The 19,583-nt window shown below is 36.6% G+C and overlaps 4 protein-coding genes across 8 annotated transcripts in view; 3 read left to right on the forward strand and 1 right to left on the reverse strand.

Annotated features, from left to right (window-relative positions):
• The window catches only part of LOC112151783 (transmembrane protein 258), a 26,204-nt gene extending 15,934 nt beyond the window's left edge, over positions 1–10,270 (forward strand). For 3 of the 4 annotated variants that reach the window (XM_024280852.2, XM_024280850.2, XM_024280851.2), the window contains exons 12-30: positions 1,155–1,355; positions 2,426–2,534; positions 2,636–2,745; positions 2,817–2,977; positions 3,068–3,140; positions 3,210–3,292; positions 3,374–3,442; positions 3,529–3,612; positions 3,775–3,842; positions 3,940–4,017; positions 4,100–4,315; positions 4,475–4,568; positions 4,769–4,831; positions 5,361–5,466; positions 5,776–5,850; positions 5,960–8,075; positions 8,353–8,462; positions 9,924–10,052; positions 10,131–10,270. In XM_024280852.2, coding sequence (XP_024136620.1) covers positions 1,155–1,355; positions 2,426–2,534; positions 2,636–2,745; positions 2,817–2,977; positions 3,068–3,140; positions 3,210–3,292; positions 3,374–3,442; positions 3,529–3,612; positions 3,775–3,842; positions 3,940–4,017; positions 4,100–4,315; positions 4,475–4,568; positions 4,769–4,831; positions 5,361–5,466; positions 5,776–5,850; positions 5,960–6,040 — 1,671 coding nt within the window. In that variant the 3' untranslated portion in view covers positions 6,041–8,075; positions 8,353–8,462; positions 9,924–10,052; positions 10,131–10,270. Of the gene's footprint in view, positions 1–1,154; positions 1,356–2,425; positions 2,535–2,635; positions 2,746–2,816; positions 2,978–3,067; positions 3,141–3,209; positions 3,293–3,373; positions 3,443–3,528; positions 3,613–3,774; positions 3,843–3,939; positions 4,018–4,099; positions 4,316–4,474; positions 4,569–4,768; positions 4,832–5,360; positions 5,467–5,775; positions 5,851–5,959; positions 8,076–8,352; positions 8,463–9,923; positions 10,053–10,130 lie in introns of those variants that run through there. The other variant, XM_024280856.1, reaches the window with a different exon arrangement.
• Positions 10,271–10,594: 324 nt separating this feature from the next.
• Positions 10,595–12,283, reverse strand: tmem138 (transmembrane protein 138). Its single transcript, XM_024280855.2, has 4 exons — positions 12,128–12,283; positions 11,430–11,601; positions 11,277–11,352; positions 10,595–11,201 (listed from the first exon to the last, which is right to left on the reverse strand). Exons 1-4 carry the CDS (start codon positions 12,253–12,255, stop codon positions 11,089–11,091), a joined length of 489 nt encoding a protein of 162 aa, XP_024136623.1. The 5' UTR covers positions 12,256–12,283; the 3' UTR covers positions 10,595–11,088.
• A 220-nt stretch (positions 12,284–12,503) lies between these two features.
• LOC112151784 (EF-hand calcium-binding domain-containing protein 4A) lies at positions 12,504–18,334 on the forward strand. 2 transcript variants are annotated; one of them, XM_036212354.1, is made up of 10 exons: positions 12,504–12,637; positions 14,838–15,085; positions 15,171–15,282; positions 15,368–15,515; positions 16,159–16,305; positions 16,376–16,466; positions 16,540–16,635; positions 16,711–16,898; positions 17,607–17,678; positions 17,943–18,334. In XM_036212354.1, the coding sequence occupies exons 2-10, from the start codon at positions 14,840–14,842 to the stop codon at positions 18,097–18,099; spliced, it is 1,257 nt and encodes a 418-aa protein (XP_036068247.1). In that variant the 5' UTR covers positions 12,504–12,637; positions 14,838–14,839; the 3' UTR covers positions 18,100–18,334. The 2 variants fall into 2 exon arrangements, with proteins under 2 accessions (XP_036068247.1, XP_024136622.1); XM_024280854.2 differs by lacking the exon at positions 12,504–12,637 and adding an exon at positions 13,345–13,426.
• A 217-nt stretch (positions 18,335–18,551) lies between these two features.
• Positions 18,552–19,583, forward strand: part of LOC118598857 (ras-related protein RABE1d-like) — a 4,841-nt gene continuing 3,809 nt past the window's right edge. The window contains exons 1-3 of the mRNA XM_036212355.1: positions 18,552–18,748; positions 18,837–18,951; positions 19,087–19,210. Of these exons, the coding sequence (XP_036068248.1) occupies positions 18,877–18,951; positions 19,087–19,210 (199 nt within the window). The 5' untranslated portion in view covers positions 18,552–18,748; positions 18,837–18,876. The remainder of the gene's footprint in view (positions 18,749–18,836; positions 18,952–19,086; positions 19,211–19,583) is intronic.

Raw genomic sequence — 19,583 nt, forward strand, 5'->3', positions numbered from 1 at the left:
TCACTTTGCCTCCAGAGCAGGTGACAAAAGTCACAGTGGGGCGGCTCCACTTCAGTGAAACGACAGCAAATAACATGAGAAAAAAAGGCAAACCGAATCCCGATCAGAGGTGAGAAACGCACAGAAACACACTCAAGTGTTAAGTCGCATTTATGTTACTAATCCTCATCAAATCCTCACGCAGGTATTTCATGCTGGTGGTGGCACTGCACGCTCAGTCCCATAGTCAGAGCTACACTGTGGCTGCCCATGTATCTGAGAGGATCATCGTCAGGGTAACGTCTGGCCATGTCTGTTTCCTTCCTACAACAATCATATCCTGTGACAAAACGCAAACTGTTGCTGTCCTGTGACAATGACTTAGTTAAAGTATCGAGATCAAGTTAAAAAAATAATGTTTTGAGATTTGTACATACATCTTTACAGATGTATGTATATAATCCCCTCAAATTGATTCATTTTAGACCTCAAATTCTGAGTTATGCTTTGTTTTTGCTGGACAGCAATGGTTCTGTATTGAGTAAAAAACTGTGTGATGTTTTCTAATGACAGCTTATGTTTGGTTAGTGAGAAGAATCAAGTAAATTATTTGACTGCTAAATAAATATCTCCTCATTTTCAGCAGATTTGCTTCCATCTTATTTGATAGTTTCATGTAAATGTTTAAGCCTGTTTGCTTTTTTGCAAGAAGACAACCGAGAAGATCAATATTTCCAATATTTGTTCATCAGTGGTACAGTTGATCCAATGCTAAGTTATAAGTTAGATGCAACAAAGAAAAACAAAAGATCAAGGTTACTTTTAAGTGTAATACTTTAGCTTTTCTTTTTCTATTTTATTTGTTTGTTTCTATGTTTGTTATTATGAGAGGTTTATCTTATTATTTTATTGCATTTGTGGGAATTGTGTTTTATGATTTTGTGTACAGCACATTGAACTGTTTCTTTTAACATGAAAGGTGCTGTATGAATAAAATTAATTTGAATTTTAACTGTTTTTAAAACAAAAGACAAAACAGATCTTCTCATAGGCTCTTGACAAGGAAGTAAATAAGCACTTTTTAATAATAATCTATTTTTGATTATGTTTATTTTAGTTAAAAAGTATTATAATCTAAATCTTTGTGTATCTTTTTTTGTGTTTCTTTGAGACAGGCATCCAATCCAGGCCAGTTTGAAAGTGACAACGAGGTTCTGTGGCAGCGAGGCCAGCTGCCCGACTCGGTGTACCACCATGGCAGAGTGGGCATCAACAACGACCGCCCAGATGAGGCCCTTGTTGTCCACGGCAACGTGAAGGTCATGGGCTCCTTGGTTCATCCGTCTGACATCAGGACTAAAGAAAACGTCCAGGAGGTCAGGATGTGTGTGTCTGGCTGAACTGTCAGAGATACACTCTCAGCGCAGCGTCCTGGTTGTGCAATAAAACTGCTTATTTTGTGTGTGTGTGTTTGTCTTTTGCAACTCTGGTTCTAAAAACAGCTAAAAGATGAGCATGCTTTGTTGCATCACCTTTATTTTACATTTATATTTTTAAATCCTTTTCAATCCTGTCATCGTTCTGCTTATTTGAATTATCAATTCTTTTTCAAATCATCGTTTGTTAAACAGGCTGCGAGGCGCCAAAAACAGAACATTCTATCAAAACTTTAATTTGATTGTCCCATCTGAGGCTCAAATCCTGGATCTCTTGATCATAAGGTTGTACGTAGGAGCAAAGTAGGGGTATTTCAACTGGCTTCTTCTTTTTTGACCAAAATGCAATTTCCAAACAATTTTATATACCGTAAATAAAACAGACAAACCTCTGCTTTAAACCCTCATCTTCCTTTCCTTTTCCCCTTTATGCTGTCCCTGAGGGCTTTTTTTCCGTCCTTACAGTTTTAAAGAAGCACCAACAGCCCCACTACTCCCCCTAATCCACCTTAGATTATTGATTACATCAGACTTTTGAGTTATTTTATTTATGTTTTTCAATTATTACTATTTTTATTTTAACATTAAATGAGTGGTTTGTCAAACTGTAAAAATTAAATTAAATTAAATTAAATTAAAATAAAATTAAATAAAATAAAATAAAATAAAATAAAATAAAATAAAATAAAATAAAATAAAATAAAATAAAATAAAATTAAATAATATAAAATAAAATAAAATAAGATAAAATAAAATAAAATAAAATAAGATAAAATAAAATAAAATTAAATTAAATTAAATTAAATTAAATTAAATTAAATTAAATTAAATTAAATTAAATTAAATTAAATTAAAATAAAATAAAATAAAATAAAATAAAATAAAATAAAATAAAATAAAATAAAATAAAATAAAATAAAATGTCCAGGGCTGGCATTGTTGATAAATGTACCTGCAACATGTTTTCATGGAATCTGCACATTCATCATAGCTGTTCTTTCTGCTCACAGGTTGACACCACAGACAATTTAAAACGCATTTCACAGATGAGGCTTGTCCATTACCAGTACAAGCCTGAGTTTGCTGCCACTGTGGGCATAGAGAACACTGCAGAGACTGGTAAAGGCTTCACAAATACCCACTGAGTGAATAAATAGAATGTTGTTCTAAAATTAAATGTATTTTAATCTATTTTTGCTTCTAAATGTTCTCCCCTGCAGGAGTAATTGCTCAGGAGGTTCAACAGATCTTGCCAGAAGCAGTAAAGGAGGGAGGAGATGTGGTTTGTGCCAATGGAGAAACGATTCCTAACCTCTTGGTGGTCAACAAGGTAACTGAGGATGCAGCTTTCACTGTGCTTGCACGTCCAGAACAGCTCTGAATCCCTGTCCATCCTTGAAGGAGCGCATCTTCATGGAGAACGTTGGAGCTGTCAAAGAGCTCTGTAAGCTCACCGACAACCTGGAGACCCGCATAGATGAGCTGGAGCGGTGGAGCCGGAAACTGGCCAAGCTGCGTCGGCTTGACAGCATGAAGAGCACCGTGAGCGGAGGCACAGTGAGGTGAGCGGGAGGTGCAGCGACAGCGGAGAAATTCTGTGCAAAGACGAAAGGGAGCGGGTGTGTTACTTCTGCTGCTTTCTGTCTGTGAAGCCAAGCAGGAAGTTATTTCAGCAGAACTGGAAGTGGCCCCCTCAAGAAGAAGGCAGTCAAGCCTGGGAGCAAGGTGTGTACCAATACTGGTTTTAAATAAGAAATAATATACATGGGATTGATTGTGTTCCGTTTATTGCAGAGCTCGTCTTCAGATCCAGGCTGCATCAGTCAGAAGTTCATACAGGGAACTATCCTGGCTCTGGTCATCGTCATGGCCTTCAGGTATGAGGATTAATGGAATCATTAAAACTAAAAATCTGCCAAATTGTTGCACTCTGATGGCAATTCTTCATGTGTCCACAGCATCATCTCCATGTCTGTCCTCTACATCCTCACTCTCCATCACAGAGGAGACGTCACAGAGAAAGACAGGTATGATCATTTGTAAGAACTTCAGTTGAATCAGTTTCCACCTTTCCAGTAATATCAGTCTTTCACATCTGTCCTGCTTTCTGTAGCTATGTGTCTTCCTGCGTTCTCTACATCTCTTGGATGCCCCTCTTCACTGCCTCTGTAAATCTCTGTTCACCTGTCTGCGCATGGTACAACCTCATCTTTCTCTCAAATTATTCCATACCTGTCTGCTCTATAAGACTTCTGGAAATGATGTGTTTTCTCTGTTGTGATCCTAAGTATCATAGTAAGCAAACTCATCAGAATGCAGTGAAGCATCTCTCTAACGGTGTCTTCTCTGGTTGGTTCAGGTCAGGAGCAGCTCTGAGATCCTCCCACAAGACTCTCTATGGCCCCCTGTCCACCACACCTGCACCAGGTGAACGATAATTTTCTGCACGGGTTATTTAGAACCACAATGGTGTTATCTGACTATGATATTTAAATAAAAATCCCTTTTTTTTTTCTTTTTTTAGCAGCTTGCTGTTCCACCACAGCTGTAAACAACCAAACAGCAACCACTTCAACACCAAGTAATAACCAATCTACAACAGGTAAAAAAAGCAAAAATAAAATGTTTTTTTGTAATTATTCTTATAGTTAAAACTCTGCACCTTTAATATTGTTGTCTTTTAGGGTTAAACAGCCTCAATCCCACTCCAGGTACGATTAATAGAAAGGCCAAGTCCATGCAAAAGGACAAGGACGGCCTAAACCGAAACCATCATCCCATGTATTTGGGCAAGTCCAAGAAACCCGTCTCCACAGATCTGGATGGGGTGGGGTCCACCAACCGCCTGCCAGGGGGGCAGCAGCCTGTGCCAAGAAGACAACGCAGCCTGACTGAGAAAGGTGAATTTAAAAATGCAGTATAATCTTAATCCATATTTCTCACAAACAATGTTTAGTATGTGAGAAACCTTATATATGATGCTAAATAAAAACAAATTATTTCTAGATATTGTGTATGCCTCTAGTTTTATTCTGATGGATTTTTTTGTTATCTTCCAGGGGGAAAAGGTGCTCCCTCACTCATTAGAGTCCATATTGTGGAGACAAACTCAGAAATAATGTCACAAAGCTGTACAGCAGCAGAGAGCTGCAGGTATGAAACGACATCCACTCTAATTCTGAGTTAACGCGAAGAGATTATCATGATGAAACAGCGCCCTCTGGTGGCTTTTCATAGTCTATGAACCCCATCTTCAGTGTTGGATGTTACTAAACTGAGAAAAATGTACTCTTTGGGAATGAATTATTTGATGATAATGTTTTAACGTCATTTTTTGTGTGTCTTGACTATAGTTACACAATTTCTCTTGATGGACAAAGAAACTCTTCATTTTCTCACATTACTTTGCACATGACGTGAGTATAAACATGACTGAACAGAAAAAAAATATATAATGTCAATGTTTACATCTAGTAAGGCTTTAAAAATATGTTCTAGTTAGACAGAGGATATCTGCTTAAATCGATTTTAGAAATATTTATTGCATTTCAAATTCATATTTTTAAGCCATAATAATATATATTTTTTATTTCTAAATCCATTAGTTTAAAAAAAATCTACAATTTTTTAGTAGATTTCATGTGTGGTGGTGAGAATTGATTCAAAATTCTCCTAATTTTCTCACCAAGACTGCTACTAGAAGTTACAAAATGTAAAAAAAAAGTTATTATAGCTAAACATTGTTTTAGCTTCAAATTGATTTTACACAATTAAAACTGAGATGAAAGAATTATTCTGAAATGGTAATCATCAAGAAGCCACTACTGTCACAAATAGTAAACAGTTTTACTGCAATCAATTTCTAATCCTGTCATAAAGTAAATCTGTGAAAAACTGTCAAGAAGTAATGTGTTTATTCAATAAAGCTTCTTTTATTTTTTTTAGCTTCACAAACAGTGTTTGGGTAAAACAGTGTGGAACCATCAAAGGACGTTTATGCCGCTACCACACAGAAACACAGGTCTACGGCGCTCAGAGAACACCAACAAAGGTATACATTTATAACTCTCAGTGAATGGAAACTGATACAGCATTTTTCCATTTTAGAGTTTAAAACACTCTACAGCTTTGGGACTTTTACCCATGCAAAGACAAACATTCACACTCTCTGCTTTCATGCATTTAATAACCTGTCACCACCAGGAGCAACGTAAACCTGCAATTCTCCGATGAGAGATAAACCCTTCTACCTAGTCTGCACCTTTCAGATATCAAATGTTCCTAAAAAAGAATGTTTTTTATAGTGCTGTACCTTACATTTATGACACAAGCATTTTTGATCTCCTTGCTTGTCTTTAAGGGGACTCATCACCTGTGGTCAGTGCCTGTGTTGTCTTTCCAAGAGGTCAAATATCACCTCCGTGTGTCTCTGTCTGTAAGTAGAACAAACCTCTGGAGGAGGAGGCCTTTGCAGATGCAGGTTTTACCCGCTTTCTCAGAAAGTTATTGATTGTTTTTTTTTTTTGTTCATTTTTCCTTCACAGAATGAAGTCAGTTGTGCCACTAAAGAAAACAGATCAACGCTCTCGGATTTCTATTTTGTCATTCAGAACAGTTGTATGTGAGGAGGAGGAGGAGCAGGACCACGTGGACCACTGTCTTCCTTTCACTCCCTTACATCTCCCCTATAAAGTTTTGTATGTTGTGATGTTATCCAGCTTATCCACTGTAATACCCTTTGTATGTTTACTTTTTCCTGTGACAACTGGAGGATACAATTCTGGAGATATTTCTGCGTATTGTAATTGTAAAAACAAATCCCATGTGTACATAATTGACTTTATTACTGATCTATTTAGCCATAATTACCTTTTCAGCAGCTTTAAATGCCATTATTATTCTGAGGTGTGTGTTCAGTGAAACCAGCATTTACAAAAGCACATTACAATAATCTTTTACATTGAAAAATACATGATTGGGTTCTCACATTATAAACATACCTCAGTAGTGCACACTGTCAAATTCCCTTAGAGGCTTTGTGTTAATAACACAGCTTGCTGTTCGCATGTGCTGCATTTAATTTAAACTAATTGCAGACTCAAAATATGTGGTGCATATGCAACAAATGTGCATGCTGTAAATTTGAGAAGCCACTTGTCAAAATAATATTTGGAATAACCACTGGAGGACTGTTTGTTAAAAAAAATGATTCAGCAAACACATGGCATTATGGTGTAGGTGCAGCTCTCATGATCTGACAGAGAAAGTACAACAAGTCCAACACTGACAATATTTCACAAAACACTGGAATAGCTTACACTGTATTTTTTTTAACTGGACAATGCTGGTACGGCAATAAATGACAAATATCAATTGAGGTGTATTCCCAATCATTTCTTTAAACTAATACATCACGGCTTGATTACTTTCTTTGTTTATTTCTGGATTATACCGCAAAGAAGAAAGAGATTTACTCAGAAAGACAGTGATCATTTTTGGAAAATTCCCACCAGATATATATACTGTGTTTTTAACTGTTTCTAAGACTATGCAATGACAACACGTTTGATAGAGCTGATATATGTAATATTTACTTTCTGTACGGCCTTTTCCTATGTCAAAGAATTAGTTTGATTTCAAAAAATATGTTTTATGTGACATTTGCTAATAAATCTGTATGGATCTGTGTTCCAAAATCAAAACTCAGCACTGTAACTCCAATGTAACATCCACAATTAGTAGGAAAAAACAGCCATTAGACAACGATCTCAGATTTTATTATGATATGAAAACTGTGTATAATATTTCACCATACTTTTGATGTTCATTTGTACAATATTAGCTAATTTATAATGCACCAGCTGTCATATGGAAACCACTGTAGCACTTTTATTGCACTGAATATATGAACTGCTCTTTTTTCCTCCTGTCTCCAGCGTCAGACTGGTTTCAGGTAGACCAACCGTGTGTAACTGTAATGCTTCGTTTCACTATTGCATTTATTCTTTCTGTTTGATAGTTTTATTGTATCCTTTTTTTAAATGTATCAATAATATATTAACTTTTATCTTTTTAAAGCTGAGCAGTTATTGGTAAACTTGAGCACACGTCAATACCCATTTGTAATTTTAGCACTATCAGAAAATAAACAAAGCTTACATTTACTGTCTGGATTAATATGCCTACTCATTGCATTTTAATTTTTAAAGATATACTGTAATAGTGTAATTGCATGCCGTAAATAAATTGGTTGTTAGACAGTTTAAAATTACTTGACCTCAATGTTTGATTTGAGAACTTTTCCATCTGTCCACTGGAGGGCAGTCAAGAGTTTTCCCAATATCTCTAGGTGCTGTTATACCCTGCGATAAATCTTCCAGGCAACAAAAAAGGCGAGCGCTGATCTATGTTTCATATAATGAGCTAATTAAAATAATATTATACCTTTTTACAATTCTGTGTAAAATTTAATGTGCATAAAGTATTAATCCCGTTTGAATAATGAATGGAAACGAACGCCTGTGTGCCTGACAGGCAAGACCAAGGGCATATTTGTGCCACTTACAGACGTCAGGAAAAAAATCAGGAAGCAATAGTCCGTACGTGGCCTTTTCACCATAGTCGACATCTGCTAGAGGTTCGCTTCATTCTAAAGAAATGGTAAATCTTTTTATACATTTACATTAAAATTAATTGAAATGTGTTTTCAGATTTATAAGTAAGCTTTGCTGTATATTTGGTTATACAAATTTTATTTTTTGGACACGAAACTGAGTTAGCTTGACGAACATTTTTAGCTAGTAGTATAAACTTCACTTAAGTGGACGTAACCTCTGAATGCGAATATCTGTTCCAAAAGCGGCTAGTTTAGCATGTTCTGTATCACAGTTTCATGAAACGGTTCCTTAAATTTCTTATTTATTCAACGTGGCTGCAGGAACTCGAGGCTATGACCAGATACACCAGCCCGGTGAACCCGGCCGTCTTCCCCCACCTCACCGTGGTGCTGTTGGCCATTGGCACCTTCTTCACCGCCTGGTTCTTCGTGTATCCTCCCATGGTTTTGTTTAGATTAGTAAATGACTTAAATATAAAACAAAAGCCCTCGGGAGGCAAACTAAACTTTATAAAGCTGTAAATGCTTAAGGATCAGTTTGATATTTTTGATACTTCTGGTTATTTCAGCAAACATAATAAAAGTTCAGTCATTCCTGATGATGATGAAAGTAATCAGGTTGTCTATTTGTCAAAAAAAAAAAAAAAAAATCTACTTAACTTGTTGGTGGTATGCCAAAAAAGTCATGATTGTGCTGGACCGGCAACATAATATTTGCACTAGTTTTTAAAGGTCAGTTTAGCCCTTTGAGAGTGACGAGCCACAAACAAATGTTCTTTTCTAATTTACTTTTTAAAAAGCATATTTTTGGTCAGGATAATAATATTTGCAGTTTAATGCCTCATTTCGACACATGTTCTGTTAACTCATAAAATCAGACAATAATTCTCACTGTACAGGGAGAGCAAACAAAAATGTCTGCAGGATAGCATTACCATACATTTATATAAGATTTCTACTATCAGAAATATTACCACTAAGTGTATTAAAGATACAAAGAGAAAGAAAAGTTGTATTTGTGTACATCTCATGGACTACATGAAACCAGTTACATATGTATAAAATCAAGCACTTTAAAGCCAATTTTAAAGAGGTAATTAAGCTTTCCCACTTGGATTGACATGTAAGCTAAATATTTATATTCATATCTGGTTTCTACAGGAAGCTGAATGTGTATTTAAAAAATATAAAAGATCTTTTTAATCATCATGAGCACTTGCTGTATGTTTTGGATCTTGGAGATTTTAGGAAATGTTTGTTTCAGTCTCATTAGGTAAAAATAAGGAGTCTAAAGTTGAAACAAATGTTTGGATTGATGTTTTTAGATTGTGAATGAAGGTAGCTGTATACATTTAGACATTTTTCCTGTTGAAAATTGTATTGATCTTTGGGAATAATCTAGCTTACATTTTTTTTTTCTTTTTGTGTTACTGTTAGACCAACAAAAATCACTTCTTAGAGATAAGTGTGTGTTATTTCAAAGTAGATACATTGTCTTTGATTATATATTTTTTTACTAATATGAAATACTTGACAAAATTGTATTTTTTTCCTAACATGTCTCTTCCCCTTAAAATGTATTTAGATTTCCAGACTTTTTCTCATGTTAAGATAATATCCAATATTAATTGCTAGAGAACAACCACTTGGTAAACCAGTTTAAAGATCAGTAATTGCACTGTTGTTTAGACAAAAATCTGAATATACATAAGAACTAGCTGGTAAACGCCAAGGTGCAATTCCAAATAGAAAAATGCTTTTTTTTGGTGGAAACTTTAAAGAAACGTTTAAAGTGTATACATATAGCTAAGTTTATGACTGACGCATGAACAAAAAATGAAACTACAACATTTTTGTGCCTTTATCTGGGTCTGCCTTAACCTTTTATTCAGATATGAGGTTACATCAACAAAATACACGAGGGACATCTATAAGGAGCTGCTGATCTCCCTTGTGGCTTCGCTTTTCATGGGCTTTGGCGTGCTCTTCCTACTACTCTGGGTCGGCATCTATGTCTGAAGGTAAGTTCAGACTGCTGTTTTGGGGATGGGGAGTTGTAACAAAAAAAAATGTTTTTCCCTTCATTTTTTATGTTTCAGATAACTGGCTTCAAGAAACACATTCCAGCAGAATAGAAGACTTCACTCATGTTTTTCAGGATTCTGGATTTGATAGGAGGGCACTGACAGTTTTTTTTTTTTTTGATCATATGGACTCAAGTAAAGGTGGATTTGTACAACTTTGAGTCTTTTTTTTATGTTAAAACAAGGTCCGTCTGGAAATAAGTTATTTTTCCCCTCTGATGGCTATTTGTGGTGCTTTTCACTAGTGGTGCGTAAAGCCTAAATCCCTGATTAATCTTTTGGGTTAAAAATAGAGCACCTCTTTTAACCTTGTCGCCTGGATAATACTTAGTACCCTGAAGATGGATTACTCTGGAGTTACAGACAGATTAATGAAAAACGGCGTGAAGAATGTCCAAAGATCCCGACTCAGAATCCGCATGAATAGATAGTCAGCTCTGTGGAAATACATTTGTAAACAGTAATAGTGCAAAATGCAATACAAGTAAAAATGTATTTTTATTGTGAGAAACAACAAAACTATCTCAGTTTTTCTACAATGAGTTCACAATTGTAAGAAAAAAAAAGTCAAAGACAAACAAAACCTTTGTGTTCAAGATCTTTTCTAAACTTTTAATATTTCTTTCATTCGTATTAAGGGTTTAATCCAAAATGTTTTGCAAGGCCACATAGATTAACCGACTCAATCCCGATTAATGCAATACTACATGTGCCACCCTTGGCTTACCTGCCAGCATAAACCTTTTAACTGCCTGAGTGCCAGTTTGGGAGGAGCAAACACGCACGGCTTCCCGTCAGTCTCCTTTGAAGAATTCTGTTCCTGTCGTGTAGTTTATCACAGTCCAGCACTTTGCAATGAGGATTTTGTTCAAAACTTGAGATTGGCGAGATGTTCTGCCCCATCTTGCGATGTCCGTTTTGTTTTTTTCCACCCCAGCATTTTCTTTTACTTTGCTCTTAAACGTCCTGGTTTTCATTGGCGAGCTCTGGCGAAAGCGTCCCGCAACCACAGAGAGTCCTCGTACAGCCTCGGGTCTCCCATGTACTCTGCCGTGCGTTTGTACAAGTAATAATACAACACAGCCGCTGTTAAGAGACACGAGTAATTAGGACAGAGTTGGTGTGGATGTCACATATTTTGGAGGATGTAAACAAAAGCACCTGTTCTCTGGAAGACAAAGAGAGACTGAAGACCATCTGTCCAAACAAAACGGTTTGACCCAAGCCATCTGAGGTTCTAAGACAAAGAAAAAAAATATTGGGATTAATGTGCTGCCAAAGAAAGGATGTTTTCATTCGTACATGATGGCATACCAAAACCCAGCAGTGAAAGCAGATGCTGAGGGTCAAGTAGAGAACAGACGACACAAGCAGAGCTCTGAACCTCTCCAGCAGCAGAGACACGAGCCCCACCTGGAACACGTAGGTGTTGAACATCATCAGCAGGATGATGATCATGTTAAACAAGATGGAAATGTCCTGGATGCTGCGAACACATCATTTCAATTACTTAGAAAGTTTGGCATCAAGCTGGATTGATAAACAATTAGTGAAGCTAAAACTGCTTTGACATTTTGCGCTTTCATTTTACAAAAAACAATGTTTTCAAGCTAGATTTGTTCCAAAAGTAATTATGAAATAAAATCTGAGGATTTCTAAATCTTAAGTTGCAGGTTTTTAAGATAATTGTTGGGGGAAATCTAGCTTTTTACAAACAAAGAGCACATAAATGATATCTGACAACTATAAAAATTGATTAATTTGGATCATTTGAAAGATTTTATCATTTTTTAATTCTACAGCTTCTGATATACCATTTTATCTTGTGCATTATGTATTGCTCACTAAATTTCAAAAAGCTTTTCATCTACTGTTTCAAATCTGAACAATTTGTTTAGGTTCCTAATGTCAAAGCTAGTTTGCCATCAGCAAACCTTTAACGCATTTTTATGACAAGCTAAGAGGAACAATAGCCCAATTATGTCTTTTCATCTTGTTGATCTTTAACTTACATGAAAAGCACGAGTTGGATGACAGGCGCTCCCCTCAAAAGCTCACTGAAGGAATTTACAAAAAGGTCATATGCCAGCAGAGACAACTGGATCAGCAACAGCAGAGAATAGTTTCCAGTTTGGAGCATCTTTAAAGGAAGGTCCCCTTTCTCTTCAAATATTTTCTGGAGATTTGATCTCTCATATACTCAAAATATCCAGAAGCCTTGAATCATGCTCCATTCACAAAACTTCTAGTAGCTTTATGTGTTCCTCAGTCCTGGTTGGGTTAAAAGCATGATGTTGGTTATCCAGTGTGAAAAATGTCTGTGGAGACTCCAGCCGGCCCAGGATCCCTGATGGAAGGAGTTGGAGCATGTCACACGCTGCTTCTTCTCATCCTCGGTATGGAAAATGCCTTCATCGAAGAGGAACAAACGGAGACACAACAGGAACCGTGTTATTAAATGAAGCAAAGCGTTCATCTTTCAGGGAGCTGATGTAACCCTGTGTCGGCCAGCTAAATTAGAGGTAAAGCCATCCATGTAAGATCAACACGCTGTTACACAGGCGGGTGCTGAAAGGTCACAGCTTGGATTATGGATTTGTCCCCAACTAAATTTACGCGCGCACTACAATCTCTTGTTTTGTTGTGTGTTGTGACCCTCGCTTTGCCGTTTGTCTCAGAGGAAAGTGCGTTAGCGTGATTTAATCCGGGTAATCTGTGTGGGGCGGATGACAAAGAAACAAGTGGCTCGTTTTCATAACAAATAATAGCTCGACTGAACACGTTTCCTACTTCGCGCCACACCTTTTGTTCTCCTTTCCTCTCTGCTATGTTAGCAAGAACGGGTTAGCATCATTTACGGGAGGGAAATGTTGGGATAAAAAGTCTCCCCGAACCACGAAAACACAAGCAACATAACCCAAACTTACTTATTGTCGAAAACTGCCGTGGGTTTTTCAGCAGCAACAAGCATTTCCGTAATTCCATGGTAACGGTCCAGTTTACCGTAATAACCATAGGTATGTTACGTGACGAAATAAACATTTTCCTTTAGAAAAAATAAATAAATAATAATGCATACTATATATTACAGTTTGACAAAAACGTATATTTCTTATAGTAAAAAAATAAATAAATAAAACAGTAGCAGTTGACTACAAAATAAAAAAAATCTGGGTTCATTGTACTTTGTACATTACGGTAAAACTAAAATACACGCGGTTGCCCCCTGGCGGTCGAAGTGAGTACAAAGACTGATAAAAATGGGCTGAGCGTGATCAAAGGTAGTGGATTGGTCTCAGGGCAGAGAGCAGGTGAGTTTTAAAACTTTTACCAACTTTACTCACATGAAAAATGTCAATTTACAGCGTCTTTCTGACAATGACTGTCTTCAGGACCTTTTTAGCAATGGTACATACTTGAAGCTTTTTTCTTTAACAACCTATACAAAAAGGTGACTTTAGTTTTTCCTTTAAATTAAAAGAAGTTGCTTCATAATTTTTAAGTTTTCATCAGATCTTCAAAGTAACAGTTAGAAATAGAACTTCAAGCCTTAAAATGACCTCCAGTTTTAGATAAACAACTTTTTCTGGGGTCAAAAGTGTGTTTTTCCACCATATGCTTTGGACAACAACACTGAAAATGCTGACTCTGCAAAGTTTGAGAATTTTTAAAGCATTCATAAATAACATATTCTGTTGCACTGACTTCATATATATATTGTGCAACATTATATTGTACTTAAATGTTTTTTTAATAAATTTTGACCTTTGATGTGGCTGCTGCAGTTATCTGAAGAGGGGAATCTTTAACACACATAGTTTACATAATGTGTTTTCAGCTACTTATCTTAAAATTTGTGTGTGTTTACTTTTTAATTCATTTTTTAAAAATAAGACTCAAAAGATTCATCCTATTGGGATTTAAAATTTGACAAAATGCTTTTCCAGCTTAAGCAGATGCATTTTTATTCGCCAATTTGAGATTAATTTATACTTTAAACAATTAAACGCGTGATTTATCTCACTGTGTCTTAGGGCTCATTTCACGCAATGTTTATCTGCCATAAATCCTTTTTGTGTAATTGTTCTTGGAAATGCTGAGGGATGTTTTTCTCCTAGCATTTAAGAATAAATTTGTTTGCAAATGTGGCAGCTCTGACAATGCAAACAACTGCCAAAGATTCATTTGCATTCCCTCTTCTGCCCTTCAAGAGCACACACTTTTTCTCATATGACTCCATCCTGTTTTTTACCCTTTGCACATCCTGGTGCGGTCTCATTCTTGGGAATCCCAGATCTTAATGGCTTTCGGGCCTCCTCGTGTTTCTTTTTAATTTTAGTTTTGAATTTCTGAGATGTAAATTTGAACCAAACTTTCTCTGGAGGGTTTGTAAATTAGCTTCTTTTAATCACTGATAAAATTCAGAGTTGACAGCAGATTACAGCAGCTGATGTCACATTGTTTAGTTTGCTGTTCACCTAATGTTTGACAAAGGAGTAGCCCTACTGCAGGTTTCTCACAAGTGAGTGCCACGTTTTATAAGAGCTGACCCAAATTGTTATTATATAAACTGCTCTTAACCTTAAGAAAACATATTCTAAAAGGTCATTTTTTTAATAGCAGATGCCAAACCAGTGAGTTCCCATGTGGTTATAGTTGGGGATCTAATGATAAAGTTGTTTGTTTCCACAAGCATCTTTTTTTTCCTTCTTCTCTCTGCAGGAATGTCAAAGTGGTCAAAAGAATTGCTGGTGGGTCAAGGCAGTGGAGAGGCTATTCCTGCAAGCCCCAGACTGCGGAGCCTCCCAGCTGGGAGCCCGAGGTTGCGTCGGGGCCACAGCTTCCAGGTTTCACCCCCACGGAGGGAAATGCCGTTATATCTGCAAGCAGAAACCATGGATAAGGCCAAAGAGCTGTTTGTTCTGTGTGACAAAGAGGGCAAAGGGTTCATCACAAAACGGGACATGCAGGTACTCCATTACCAAGGTGGAAAAGCAACATTTATGCTAGTTTAAGGACTGAACTTTATTTTATTTTATTCTTTTTGCGGTTAAGAGGCTCCAAGAAGAGTTGCAGCTCCCCCCAGAACAACTTGAAATGGTGTTTGAAAGTCTGGACCAAGAGAAAAATGGATTCCTTACTGTTGCTGAGTTCAAAAAAGGGTTGGGTGAGGGTTTTTTGGATCATCGGACAAAACTTTAAATCATAAAAACAAACATTTATTTAGTTCTTCTGTTTCTGTTGGCGTGCAGGTGAGCTGATGAGGCAGGAGAACACAACCGACCTGAGTCCAGATGGAGCAGAGGAGGACGGAGACAAAGACGACTGGTCCCAGGACCCTTCTGCAGTCTCATTTGTCAGCATACTAGCGGAGCTTGGAGCAGAAAAGATCTTCACAGAGTACGATCTCAGCTTGTTGCTGCTGTTTAGTTTCATCCGTGCTTAAACAGTTTTTAGCATCTCCATTTTCTGATTTTATAAAAATTTTCCACACACATGTTAAAACCTTCAAGTCAATGATTTAGATAAAATGTTGATTATTTTTAGTGGGTTCATATGATCGTACAAGATACATGATTTAGTAGAGAGTGTCTTTATTTATGGAGTTCTGAGGCTGATGAAAGGTTGTGTGAAAAGATTTCAGTGACGTTTTTAACCCCCGGAAAATGTTTTTTAACTACTATATTCAAAGTGAAATATATTAAAATGTCATGAGACTATAAATGTTTCATGTAAAGTTAAAGTCTGACTTTTCCAATAAGGGGTTCTGATGATTTAAACGCCAAATCTATACATGTGAGAATATTTGAGACCCTTTACATCGTCCAGTGAAATACCAACTCTTAACTTTTGAGTCTAAACAGAGGTAAACTTCAAAAGAGGTAGCCTAAAAAAAGGAAAAGAACTGAAATGAAGAAAATCACTTGAAAATTGTAAAATTATTAGTCATCCATTTTTAGTTAGTTTTGCATAATGTTTTTAGTTGTTGTGCTCTCTTTTGTTGGGTATACTTTCATAAAATGATGTATGTGTTGTGTGTCAGTCAGCAGGAGCTTTGCTTCCTGTGGTGTGAGCTCCAGAGGGACCGGCCGGAGCTGCTCAGCACCCTGGAGAGCATTCTGGTCCACACAGTGTCACAGCTGCAGGACGCCATCAGAGAGCGAGACAGTCTGGAGCAAGCTCTGCGCAGGTCACTGATGCATTTCTGTCTAAATCAAAGTTTTTGATCCATCTCTCACGTTTTTATTTGATGTGTTTAGAAGGGAGTGTGAGCATGATCAGATGGTTCGGTCCATATATGAAGAAATGGAAAATCAAATTAAAGAGGAGAAGGAGAAACGGCTGGCAGAGGTACGGATGTCCTGGTTAGTTATTTTTTTTTCTTTAAAGGTGACTCTTCATTTCAATTTCTTTTGAACTTCAGGACAGTATTAAAGAGAAGCAGAGGAGTCAACAGCTTGAAGAGGAGCTGAGGACGCGGGAGCAGGAGCTTGAGAGTTCACTGAGCAAACAGAAGGAGGTGAGTCAAAACTGGACAGAAGTCAATTCTTTAACAAAAAGGCCAAATGTTTACAGAGCCGATCTTTGCTTTCAGCTTGAAACCAGAATTCGACATCTAATCCGCGAGCAAGCTAACATCAAGGAGCAAAACCAGCAGCTGCGGAGCCTCAACATGCAGCTGCATGAGCAGGTGGAGAGCAGCAAAGAGCAGCTGCAGACCGCTCTGAGTCAGCTCGGCGTGCTGCAGGCCAGCGCTGCCCAGGAACACGTGGACAAACAGAGGTGAGCAAAATGTATCTGTAAGCTGCAGGATGTCTTAAATTGAACTTTATGCTTTCTTTAAGGGGGAAAAAAGAAAATTTTTAACATTCTATTCACTTATTTAGACTTTATAATTTTGTGAGACATTAATATTTTGATTGGTTTGGTTTATTTTAAGTATAGATTGTAAAAAATGCAGGACAAATTTTTAAAATCCTTACAGAAATAATGAAATGCATTGATTAGAAAATGGAAAACAAAAAAACAAAAACAACACACACTTATGTCACATTTGGCTCACCATTTTTTGTAATTATTAACTAAAAAAAACAATTATGCATCACACTGCAAAAACAATCCCCCTAGAAATAAGTCACACATTTTTACCTCATTTTTACCTCTAATCTGCTAATTGCATAATAAAAGTCTCTCCAATAATTCACATTTTAAGAAAAAAAATCAAGTCACTGAGACATGTTTTTCAAATTAAAACTTTATTGATAAAATTATTTCCTTGCAAGACAGAAAATAAGACATTTTTTCTTGAAACATGGTCTTTTTTTAACTTAGGATTCTATTTTTGCACTGACTGTAATATAATATGGATGACCATAAAAATGATGCAACAGTTTGATCTAAATGAGACAGCTGTAGTTTTGTATTTAAAACTGAACCAAAGCAATTTACAAGCATTTTTGTATTATTTTTTTCTTTTCTTTTCTTTAATAGAAATGTCATGAAGGTGTCCAGCAACATGAAGAAAGAGAAGGATAGTCTTCTGAAGCAACTTGACATTCTAAGGTATGCAGTTCATATTTTTGTTTTAAATTTCTAATTTACTTTTAGCAAAACTTAAGTTGAAAACAGGTTATGTGATGTAATTTGATTAAAACACGAGTAGGCCTTTGGCCAAAATTCAACTATGGCTTAGTGGTGATAAATTAGTGACAATAAAGACATATTCCGCCACTGTGTCGTCTTATTTCCGCATATAACTGGATGAGGATAAAACAAAGAATAGTCCTGATGGGAATGTCTCTAAATGACTTTCTCTTCTCGCTTCAGGGACATGAACAGAAAACTACGAGACGAAAAAGATGCCCAACAACAATCCCAGAGGAGGGTCAGTCACAGACACTTTACCGTTCCTCTTTCGCCTTTTAATTACTACCACAGTGACAACTTCTCTTCCCCTCAGCCACAGTATATCTATCCAACCTAAGCTGAGTCTCATAAAAGCCCGACGTGTTTTTCCTTTTCCGTTCATTTTCTGATCAATGATTATTTAAACTCTGTCGTTTTCTTTTGTGAATGTGGTCAGTGAGGCGATGGATTGTGCTGAATTGTCATTTACTGTTACCTTTGTCAATGTAAACAGAAAGAAACTGGTTAATGTTTGTCTTTTTGTCTACAAATAACAGAGTTCTTGCTGATTCAGCATTATTTGTTCAGTAGACTTTTATGAGCTGTATCCGCTGTCAGGAGGAAGGAAGTCTTGTTTGACGTTTTTGTTGAGTAAATGTGAGAAATGTGCAATTTTCAGCCAAGAAAAACTGTTTACTTCAAAATAAGAGTTTTTTTTATTTAAATAGAATTTAAAATTTATTGTGTTGTTGAAGAATGATTGTAAATTAATGTTAAAATACTTTGTAGCAAAATAAAATAATGTAGCAAAATAAATAAAGACTTTGTGTGACACTTTTTTCTTACAAAAATGCACCAAACTGTAGACTCACTTTCAACTTAACTAACATTTAAATGCTTTTTTTCTTCAAAAAAAAAACCCTTTAGACTCCAGTTGTTGCAAAGACCTTGCAGAAAAAAGGGTCAGTCATAGGGAACTACTTACTGGAAGACAGGCCAGTGAAAAGGTTCGTATGAAAAACTACATACAGGTGTTTTGTTTTGCAATTATGAGTCAAAACAGCCACTAATTTTCTGTGTTCACTGATTCTAAAGAGTCTCTTCTGATGACTTGAAAGTGGAGACAAAGAAAGAAATGACAGATTCACCCAAGACTCAACAGCCGTCATGTAGAGTCAGGAGAGAAAATGTTGAACAGAAGCAGACTCAGGTAGGGAAAGCATTAATAAAACCCTTTAAACAACAAAAATGATATAAAACAATTTAAACACATTATTAGGGTATTAAAACAATATAAAACGTCAACAAAATGTGTATTTTTTGGTTCCTTTTGTCTGAATTGTAGAGCATGAGTCTTACTCCTCAGCGAGTGTTCAAAGTGGTATTTCTGGGTAACTCAGGGGTGGGCAAGAGCTCCTTCATCCAGCATTACTGCACAGGCCGCTTCACTACGCTGAGCTGCACTGCTGGTATGCATTTCTTTAAATGTTCCTTAATCACACTTTAAAGCAGGGCTGTTTGTTTTCCAGCTCTCCCTGGACCGCTTAATGCAGACTACCTGTCAGTGGCGGACTTAGCAGTTTGGGGGCCCCGGGCGAGCCTTACCATGGGGGCCCTCTGCAGCAGTTTAATTCATTATTTTAGTCTCTTTTTACTACAGAATGCAAAAGAAACAAAATTATTTAAACAATGGAACAAAACAGTTTACTATCGAGTGGTGTGAACTGAAAAGAAAAATTCTCAAAATGACCATTTTCTGACACCGCCCCACCCTTGATTTTTCATTCTTTTTCAGCCAACATAAAAGAAAATAAATACATGAGAATAAGGTGGAAAATGTAT

Source organism: Oryzias melastigma, linkage group LG6 (assembly GCF_002922805.2).
Source record: "Oryzias melastigma strain HK-1 linkage group LG6, ASM292280v2, whole genome shotgun sequence".
NCBI lineage: Eukaryota > Metazoa > Chordata > Actinopteri > Beloniformes > Adrianichthyidae > Oryzias > Oryzias melastigma.

Excerpts from the sequence above, each read along its gene's own strand:
- tmem138 (XM_024280855.2), bottom strand. The coding sequence starts at position 12,255 with ATGCTCCAAACTGGAAACTATTCTCTGCTGTTGCTGATCCAGTTGTCT. Across the intron at positions 11,602-12,127 it reads ATCCAACTCGTGCTTTTCAT|CATCCAGGACATTTCCATCT; the intron begins GTAAGTTAAAGA and ends ATGTGTTCGCAG. Across the intron at positions 11,202-11,276 it reads CTTTGTCTTCCAGAGAACAG|CGGCTGTGTTGTATTATTAC; the intron begins GTGCTTTTGTTT and ends GTCTCTTAACAG.
- LOC112151784 (XM_036212354.1), top strand. The coding sequence starts at position 14,840 with ATGTCAAAGTGGTCAAAAGAATTGCTGGTGGGTCAAGGCAGTGGAGAG. Across the intron at positions 15,283-15,367 it reads TGAGTTCAAAAAAGGGTTGG|GTGAGCTGATGAGGCAGGAG; the intron begins GTGAGGGTTTTT and ends GTTGGCGTGCAG. Across the intron at positions 17,679-17,942 it reads AAGCAACTTGACATTCTAAG|GGACATGAACAGAAAACTAC; the intron begins GTATGCAGTTCA and ends TTCTCGCTTCAG.